The following is an 8,987-nucleotide window of genomic DNA, read 5'->3' as shown; positions in this document are numbered from 1 at the left end:
GCTCAGAGCTCTTCCCCACGCAGAATGCCTGCTTTCCCTAGTGCTTGGCTTCCATTGTCTAATTTTCTCATCCTGGCTGGGGAAAGGGAAGGCTGCAAGTCCTTCTGTTCGGAAGAACTCCAGTTGAATGCAGCTTAGCTGCTGGTGGTGTTTCTTGGCTAGCTGCTGTGGTCTCAGGAATCTGCCTATGAGCCTGTGGTTTCTCTGAGCTGTCTGAGAGTCTGAGGTCTCGAGAATCTGTGAGTCTTTGGGATCCGCCTACGATCTCTGGGCTTTGCCTGCACGTCTACGGATTCGAGATCTACCTGCAGATCTGAGATAGACAGGATCTGCCAGTGACCCCCAGAATCTTTCCGAACGTCTGTAGTCTCAGAGAACCCTGCCTGCGGATTTGAAATCTGTCTGAGGCCTCTTGGATCTTGGAGCCGGAGACCTAGCGGATCTTTTGCGGGCCAGGAGGTAGGTCTGTTCGTTCCCAGTTCGGGTTTTCGGCTTCCCACCTTCAGCCGGTCAGGGACTGCTAACAACCTAAGGGTCCACCGGGCGTGGGCCGTTATAGAGGCCCACGATCCCATCGATGCGGGAGGCCGCCAGGAACCCTTTTAGCAGGCAAGCCCTCAGGGATGATAGAGACGGTCCTTCCCAACCCTGGGGTCTGGCTCGCTCCACCTTACGCGCCCCTATACTCCACCCTCGCTTCTGATTTCCCTCCGGCTTTTGCGTCCCCTCCGCTAGGCGCAACTCAGCCTGCCCCTCAAGGAGCGCCCTCTTTAGAAGGACGCCCCTACAGGGTTAACAGCGATGGAGCCGGGACACAAGCCTGGCCCAGCCGCGGACCACACTTGCTGGCGGACGGGCGGCGCGTTGCCCCCTAGGAGTTGTAGTCTGCGTAGCAGTGTGAGAATGCCGCAGTCGCTGCTGGGTGATGTAGTGCGTGGGTGGAGCTCAAAGTTCCAGCGCGGCCGCTGAGTCTCCCCCGGGGAGTGGGCGGCTGCTGCTTTCCTCTCAGGCCCAGGATGTCAAATGAGAGCTAATCCCAGCTGAACTCAACACAGGCCAGCGCCTAAATTAGGCTCGACGTCGCAGTTAAGGTCCGACTCAAGATAAGCTTCTAGGGACGTGAGGAGAAGCAAGGCAACCTCCCTGGCTTAATCCGGCTGTGGTCTCCAAGAGAGGAGAGCGGAAGATACTCCGCCCTGGCTAGGAGGACGCGCTTTTTTCTTCACTCTTTTGTTCTTTTCCCTCCGTGGCTTTTGGCCTCTGACTGGCCTTTGTACGCCCGAATGGAACTCCAACTCCCGACAGGCCACGGGGGCGGGCGCAGGCGTGATAAAGGTGCTCGGCCGTGCTACAAGAGGCGGGCCTCGTATTCGCTTCGCTCGCTGATTGGCTGAGGCAGCTGCCGGAAAGGGTCCAGCCTCGACATGGAAGAGCAGAGGCGTTCTGTGGGCTGGGCTGAGAGCCTCCTCCCTGAGACAGCCTCGGCTTGACCCCCGGCCCGGGAGGGACCGAGCCAGGGGGCTGTCTTAGTAATTCCGGGAGCCTCCACCCCTTGGTGGCGGAGACACGGAGGGCGGGTCGCGCTCGAGGGTCAGGGAGGAGAGTGACCCGGCCCGGATTCAGGGCCCTCCCCAGTCGCCTGGCGGCCAGAACTCCAGCCCCGGGGAGTGGGCAGGGCCTGTTTCTGTGCCTCACGCCCTGCTTTTCGCCTCCTTTAGCGCTGTCTGCTAGCTGCTTTTCCTGCTCTCTCTCTCTCCTGGGAGGCGAATCCTTGAGCCCGAGATGGCAGCCACCCTGCTCATGGCTGGGTCCCAGGTAAGCCGGGGGTGGCTTCTCGGACCCTGCCTGTGCTTACCCACGTCGTCCCTGCGTTTCTTTGCTCCGCGAATCTCTGTGGGAAATTCCCTGAGATTAGTAATTCGCTTGCTTCGGTATTCTGCCTCCAGAGACCCAGTATCAGGACAGTATAGACACAAACAAGCATTTATTGAACACCTGCTGTTTGCCTTTAAATACTGGGGAGACAAAAGATGCATGAGGCATGCCCTCCCTGCCTGCTCACAATCAGTAGGAAGACAGATGCATCCGGTTAACCATGAAACTACATGATAAGAGCACTATTTTCTGTAGGAGCAACATGCTGTGGGAACCAAGAAGTGGGAGTATTAATTCTGTCTGAGGTGTGGGAGGGAGGGAGGGAGGAGTGGAGCAGAGCAGCGAGATGGGGCGCATTGAAGAACAGTCGGTGCTGGAACAGGGCCTTAAGGAACAGTAGGATTTCACTACCCTGAGAAAGATATTCCAAGAAAATAGGAACATTGTGGGTAAAGGTATGGAATGATGTAGGTGCTAGTTGTATTTTGAGAAAACTACTACTAGAGGGTAAGGTTCGGAGTAGGGCAGGGATATCTGGCCATGGGACCAAAGCAATCAGCTCATAAATTGCTCTCTCCTTTACCACATCTCTTTGTTGCTTGTTTATTTCTCGCTTGGACTCTGCATATCAGACCTAATACCTTTTGCCTCCTCAACAATTCTAGCCATGTCTCTAATTTCGAGAAGAAAAACTGGTACTAACCTCCTAGATACCAAGTATTGAGGAAGCAATGTGTGATTTCAGGCACCTGTGACATTTGAAGATATGGCCATGTATCTCACCCGGGAAGAATGGAGACCTCTGGACCCTACACAAAGGGACCTTTACAGGGATGTTATGCAGGAGAATTATGGCAATGTTGTCTCATTAGGTAAGGATTCTCTGTCTTTCTCCACCCCACGTTTTGGAGACTGTCAAAAATGCCTTAGCTCTTTCAACACAACCTAGTTAGTTGATTCTTAAAGCACTTAATTGGATTTTGGCTTGAGTTGAGTCCTCAGGCAGATCTTTGAATGCGGGAATATCAAGGTCATATGGTCTAAAATGAAAGATCGTTCCTGCACATTTTAGAAACACTCAGATTTCTTGCGCCCTGAGTCATTTGCCATTCTCCAGCCTGTCTGTACAGATCACTGACCAAACAGGTCTGACATAATGGTGCTTGCCAGGATATAAATGCCCCTGTAAATGGTGCTTTTACTAGAAGATAAAGGGGTTCTGACCCAGGTTCATGGGAAGGCAAAAGCCACCTTTTTGTGTTTGCTTTGGCTTCAGAGCTGTAGCTTTGCCTCAGGCCCTTTATTTATCCAGAGCAGGTACTTGTCTAGAGACGTTTCAGAGTTGATCATAGATTTTGAGTGTGTCAGATGATGTTGTTGCAGAAGAATCCTGAACTAAATGAGATCACAGATTCTATTAGAGAGGGAAGCTAATTTTTTTGGTGGTCTGCAAACCTGTCTTTTCTCTTAGATATCCTTTGGTCTGGGTGTAACTAGAATAAACAGTGTATTCTTGAGCTGAAAGTCTTTTGACTCACTTTGTCTCCTGTTAGGACTTGACAGAAGTTAGCAATCATGTATGGTTGACTAGGTCATCTGCCATTCATTAGGATTATTCCTTTTTATGAAATCTTTATTCCTATAGCTTTTAACAAACAAAAGGCAAACTGTGAAGGGTTTCCTTTTTAAATTGGGCTCTCTCTGATGTCCCAACTTTCTTGGATCCTTCCTTTCAAAATGCAACCAGAAGTGAAGTTATCTACCCAGATCTATTGTAGTCAGTAACCCAAATATTCCACTCAATCCAACAAAAGCAAGAAATGAGAATCTTAAAGAAATGTGAATTTATATGTCAGTGGTCCAGCCCAAGGAGCACATTTTGGAAGGATGGAAGCATGGAAACACACACACACACAAAAATGTTTCTTGCCCATATAAGGTTGGGAGTGGGTTAGATAATGTTTACAAGACTTCTTTACCTCAAGACTCTTCAGAACCTTTAATGTGATATCAGGCATTTTGAATTTCTAAGAAGATGATGTTGTACGCACCACTTACCAAACTGATTTATCCCTGGACCCTTTTCTCCCAGCATACCTAGTAATCTCTTTCTGAAGAGTGTACCAAGAAACACAACTTGGAAAAAGCAGTGTCTGGTAGAAGGTTTCTTGTAGACAGTGACTTTGTATATTTTGATTTTCATTTAAAGTCTTTACCTAGTCAATGCCAAGAATATTCTGAGCCAGGCATCTTTTTTGCCTTCTCCAACCTTCCCACCTCTATTTTCATTAAAAGGCCACTGAGGGAATTCCTTGGCGGTCCCGTGGTTAGGACTCCTTAATTTCACTGCGCTGGGCCTGGGTTTGATCCCTGGTGGAGCTCCCCGCAAGCCACATAGCGCGGCCAAAAAAAAAAAAAAAAAGCCACTGAAAAGTAGCAAGTAACATTTGGCAGTCATTTTTCCTGTCAACTGAGACTTGATACAGATTGATAAAAATTTGTTTTTCTCCATGCTAACCCAGTAGGTTCTTAGTAAATATTATATAACGGTAATGAAGAAGGCTTGACAAGTTAAGAACATACACATACACGCACATTCATTCACATATAAAATATCTAGGCTCTTGGCTTTTAGAAATTCTAATTTAGAGTCTTTTATGTTTTCTGTTTATGGTTTTCTTCTTTTGAAACACCAGGAACACATACAATATTCATAAGGAACCATTAACTGTAGTGATACAGAGCATGAACTTTTATCAGACTGAACTGGATTTGAATCTTAGCTTCACCATTTACTACTGCATGACCTTTTGCGAGTCACTTCTGTGGGCCTTGAATCTCTCATTCATAAAGTAGAAATCATCATAATGCCTGGCTCTCAGGGTGGCTGAGGTAATTCACATAAAGAACTTAGCACGGGCTTCCCTGGTGGTGCAGTGGTTGAGAATCTGCCTGCTAATGCAGGGGACACGGGTTCGAGCCCTGGTCTGGGAAGATCCCACATGCCGCGGAGCAGCTAGGCCTGTGAGCCACAACTGCTGAGCCTGCGCGTCTGGAGCCTGTGCTCCACAACAAGAGAGGCCACGATAGTGAGAGGCCCGCGCACCGCGATGAAGAGTGGCCCCCTCTTGCCGCAACTAGAGAAAGCCCTCGCACAGAAAGAAAGACCCAACACAGCCAAAAATAAATATAAAAATATATATATAAAAGTCCTTTTAAAAAAAAAAAAAAAAGAACTTAGCACAGTGCCCAGCACACAGTAGATAATTTTTGTGTGTGTTTACCAGTATTATTCTTCACCTTTTATTACAGATTTTGAAATCAGGAGTGAAAACGAGGTGAATCCAAAGCAAGAGATTAGTGAAGATGTGGAATTTGGGACTGCATCTGAAAGACCTGTTGGGAATACTGAGGACAGTCCTGAAAGCGAAGAGGCCTTTGAAAACAGGGATAGATCAGAAAGACAATGGGGAGATCTAACAGCAGAAGAGTGGGTAAGCTATCCTCTCCAACAAGTCACCGATCTGCTTGTCCACAAAGAAGTCCATACAAGCATCCGATATCATATATGTTCTCATTGTGGAAAGGCCTTTAGTCAGATCTCAGACCTTAATCGACATCAGAAAACCCACACCGGTGACAGACCCTATAAGTGTTACGAATGTGGAAAGGGCTTCAGTCGGAGTTCCCACCTTATTCAGCATCAAAGAACACACACTGGAGAGAGGCCCTATGACTGTAATGAGTGTGGGAAAAGTTTTGGAAGAAGCTCTCACCTCATTCAGCATCAGACAATCCACACTGGAGAAAAGCCCCACAAATGTAACGAGTGTGGAAAAAGTTTCTGCCGGCTCTCTCACCTAATCCAGCACCAAAGGACCCACAGTGGGGAAAAACCCTATGAGTGTGAGGAGTGTGGGAAAAGCTTCAGCCGGAGCTCTCACCTAGCTCAGCACCAGAGGACCCACACAGGTGAGAAGCCTTACGAATGTAATGAATGTGGGCGAGGCTTCAGTGAGAGATCTGATCTGATCAAACACTATCGTGTCCACACGGGGGAAAGGCCCTACAAGTGTGATGAGTGTGGGAAGAATTTCAGTCAGAACTCCGACCTTGTGCGCCATCGCAGAGCCCACACAGGGGAAAAGCCGTACCACTGTAATGAATGTGGGGAGAATTTCAGCCGTATCTCACACTTGGTTCAGCACCAGAGAACCCATACTGGGGAAAAGCCATATGAATGTAACGCCTGTGGGAAAAGCTTCAGCCGGAGCTCTCATCTTATCACACACCAGAAAATTCACACTGGAGAGAAGCCCTATGAGTGCAACGAATGTTGGCGAAGCTTTGGTGAAAGGTCAGACCTAATTAAACACCAGAGAACCCACACAGGAGAGAAACCCTATGAGTGTGTGCAGTGTGGAAAAGGTTTCACCCAGAGCTCCAACCTCATCACACATCAAAGAGTTCATACAGGAGAGAAGCCTTATGAATGTACCGAATGTGAGAAGAGTTTCAGCCGGAGCTCAGCTCTCATTAAACATAAGAGAGTTCACACTGACTAAGTCCTGAAATTACGACTGAGAAATGAGTCATTTGAAGGTACAATTTTATTTGATATCAAAGAGCTCTCTCAAGACTGAGCTGCTTTTACTGTACTGAATTTCCTTGTTGTGGGCCACAGTTTAAAACATCGAAGAAGACAAGCCACTTGAAATTCTGATCCACGGCTTTGGGAATGGTATTCCTTCCTCCAAAATAGTGATTTTTATTCACCCAGTATTAATGAATTATTTCATCAAAATCAGCCCCACAAGTAACTGGAAATCTGAAGACCAGGTGCTAAATGCTGGTAAATGCTCAGGCCTGGAAATGGAGTAAATCTTTAAAAGTAATTTCTCCCGTCCTTGGCCCAAAGAACTATGCTAGGGGAAATATTGACCTGTGATAGGGTTGTCACAGCTGCTTTGGTAAAAGACAACCAGAGACTTTGCCTGAATTGCCACACCTATTCACTCACCATAGTAGCTGGGCACACACATCTTCCCTTCAAAGGGCTTTCTCCTTGAGTTGCTCATGCATTTGTATCTTTCTGTCTTCCTAAGAGCAGGATTCTGCATGATGAAGGCAATGATCATAACTTTTTGCCTCATTGTTTATAATTAACTTTTTTAAAGCTTTCATGATTGTGAAAGCTAACTGAAGATACAGATTGAAAGGAAAAATGAGACACAGGTTTGGGGACCAAGGACTCATCAACAGTGGTGACTTTAGCAAGAGATGCCCACTGTTATTGCCATTAATCAGAATTTATTAATTTTCTTTGGGGATCACTGTAGGGAATATTGTAGGGAAAATATCTTCAAGGAAAGATAGGACCATAAGTGATGGTGGAGTGTAAGGAACAAGTGGAATTGACCACTTCAGGGAAGGAAACGGAGTCCCTTCCCAAGGAACACAGGTCATTTCTCTGTTCTTTCCCCTCTACCCTTTAAGATCAATTCTCCCTATACTGCTAACTCTAGGATTTGATAAGGGCCACATCCCAGTGTTTATCTTAGCTTGCATAAGGGCATGTGTATGTACATGTAAAATGTGTATTCCTGTTGTTTTTCCAATAGCAGAAACTGAATTCACACTGAATTAGCATGTTCTTGGGTGATATTGATCATGTGACAGAACTACAGACATAACTCCAATGTGAGAAATGTCCTTTCATTCTTTATGAAAAAAAATTGAAACACTAGTGCTCTAATGTGTACTCTCCTGTAAGATCTGTCTTTGTACAGAACCAAGCACTTGTTTATATGTATCAGTCAGTTGGAGATTATTACCAGACAAATAGGTTGATTGTCCTGTTCTCAGACTGAATTATCTTCTCTTTGGCCTAGTCACAGGGAATTAATAAAACTAGATAGGAATGTATTTCCATTCTCCCAGCCTACAGATTTAAGTGGTTAATATAAGAGTTGACCCAATTTAAGCCCAGTAGTGTCAGTTCTCCTTATCTCAGCCCAAATAGGAATTAAGAAATATCCCAAATGTTGATGCTTATCCAAGCATTTGGGGGTGGGAGTGGGAGGGAACTGATGCCCAGGAGATGGGACTAGAGTGAGGAATATATATTTTTTGAGCCTGCCCCATGTTTTTTCTACTGTATTGTGAGTGTTGTAACATTTGAAAAACTTTTGCCATAGCTCTTTGGGACTTGGCGTTAAAGGAGCCAGTGGTCTCCCTTGGGTAGTGTACTATAGTGATTTATTATGACCCACAACCACGTGGGTCTGCATCCCTTGCAAATGACACAACCTCAGAAGTAACAATGAAAAAACACTCCACCAAGTAGGTGTCTTTATGTTGTCACTCTTATTTAAATACAAACTCGGGCAGGGAGCATGTTTTTTGTTCTATACAATATCTAGCTGACTTTGGGTATTCATATTTTAATTGTTGAATGACTTACATGTTCTTGATGACTAAACTCAAATGTCTTTTTCCCGTATCAGTGTTGCTGGTGGTTTTAATGAATATCAAAGTTCTCCTGTTGTTTCTGTGAGCCACTAGGGGCATCAGCTTCGGAGTGGCTGTAGAAGAAGACAGCATCTCCATGACCTAACTATTTCACCCCCTTTTCCTTCCCTACTCCCCTGCCCCACCCCCAAGCTGTTCCTTCTGCTGCTTTTGGCTTCTGAGTGCCCCAGCCATCTCTCCAGACATGTACACTTCAGTTGGGAAGTTAAAAGGGCAAGGGCCGGACCAGCTCTGTCTCCTCTCTTCCTGCCAATTGTTGCGCATTTGCTGTGTTGAACTCTGTGTAAAGCTATGCCTCGGTCTCTCTTTGCTGAAGCTTTCTGCATGCCTTCTGCTCCCAAGTCTCTGGCTGCTTCTGCACACACCCTGAACACATTGTGCCTGTTTTCTGTGGTTGTGGAGAGTGAGTGAACACGTAAGTATGTACAGCAGTTTTCCTTATGGTATTGGTCACAGTTTGCTTGTGTCTATCTATATCTGTATTATTCTAACAATATCCTGTAATTAAAAGTATAATTTTTAAAATCAAAAAGCTGAGAATTATTTTAGTAATCCAGCACCAATTCATAAAACGGCTTTTC

General features: G+C 46.1%; 1 protein-coding gene across 3 annotated transcripts; it reads left to right on the top strand.

Moving 5' to 3' along the window:
* On the top strand, positions 1–8,938 carry ZNF436 (zinc finger protein 436). 3 transcript variants are annotated; one of them, XM_036830608.1, is made up of 4 exons: positions 1–459; positions 1,719–1,815; positions 2,621–2,747; positions 5,188–8,938. In XM_036830608.1, exons 2-4 carry the CDS (start codon positions 1,783–1,785, stop codon positions 6,438–6,440), a joined length of 1,413 nt encoding a protein of 470 aa, XP_036686503.1. In that variant the 5' UTR covers positions 1–459; positions 1,719–1,782; the 3' UTR covers positions 6,441–8,938. The 3 variants fall into 3 exon arrangements, with proteins under 3 accessions (XP_036686503.1, XP_036686511.1, XP_036686494.1); XM_036830616.1 differs by lacking the exon at positions 1,719–1,815; XM_036830599.1 differs by lacking the exon at positions 1–459 and having other exon boundaries at positions 925–1,815.
* The last annotated feature ends 49 nt before the right edge of the window (positions 8,939–8,987 follow it).

The sequence above is a fragment of the Balaenoptera musculus genome, chromosome 1 (genome assembly GCF_009873245.2).
Source record: "Balaenoptera musculus isolate JJ_BM4_2016_0621 chromosome 1, mBalMus1.pri.v3, whole genome shotgun sequence".
Classification (NCBI taxonomy): domain Eukaryota; kingdom Metazoa; phylum Chordata; class Mammalia; order Artiodactyla; family Balaenopteridae; genus Balaenoptera; species Balaenoptera musculus.
The sequence above is the reverse complement of the archived record's forward strand: the minus strand, read 5'-3'. Positions and strand labels throughout refer to the sequence as shown.

What these genes read in the sequence shown, in the direction of transcription:
- ZNF436 (XM_036830608.1), top strand. Translation starts at nt 1,783, where the DNA reads ATGGCAGCCACCCTGCTCATGGCTGGGTCCCAG. An exon ending in TGCTCATGGCTGGGTCCCAG is followed by an intron (nt 1,816 to 2,620) that starts GTAAGCCGGGGG and finishes GTGTGATTTCAG; the next exon opens with GCACCTGTGACATTTGAAGA. An exon ending in TGGCAATGTTGTCTCATTAG is followed by an intron (nt 2,748 to 5,187) that starts GTAAGGATTCTC and finishes CTTTTATTACAG; the next exon opens with ATTTTGAAATCAGGAGTGAA.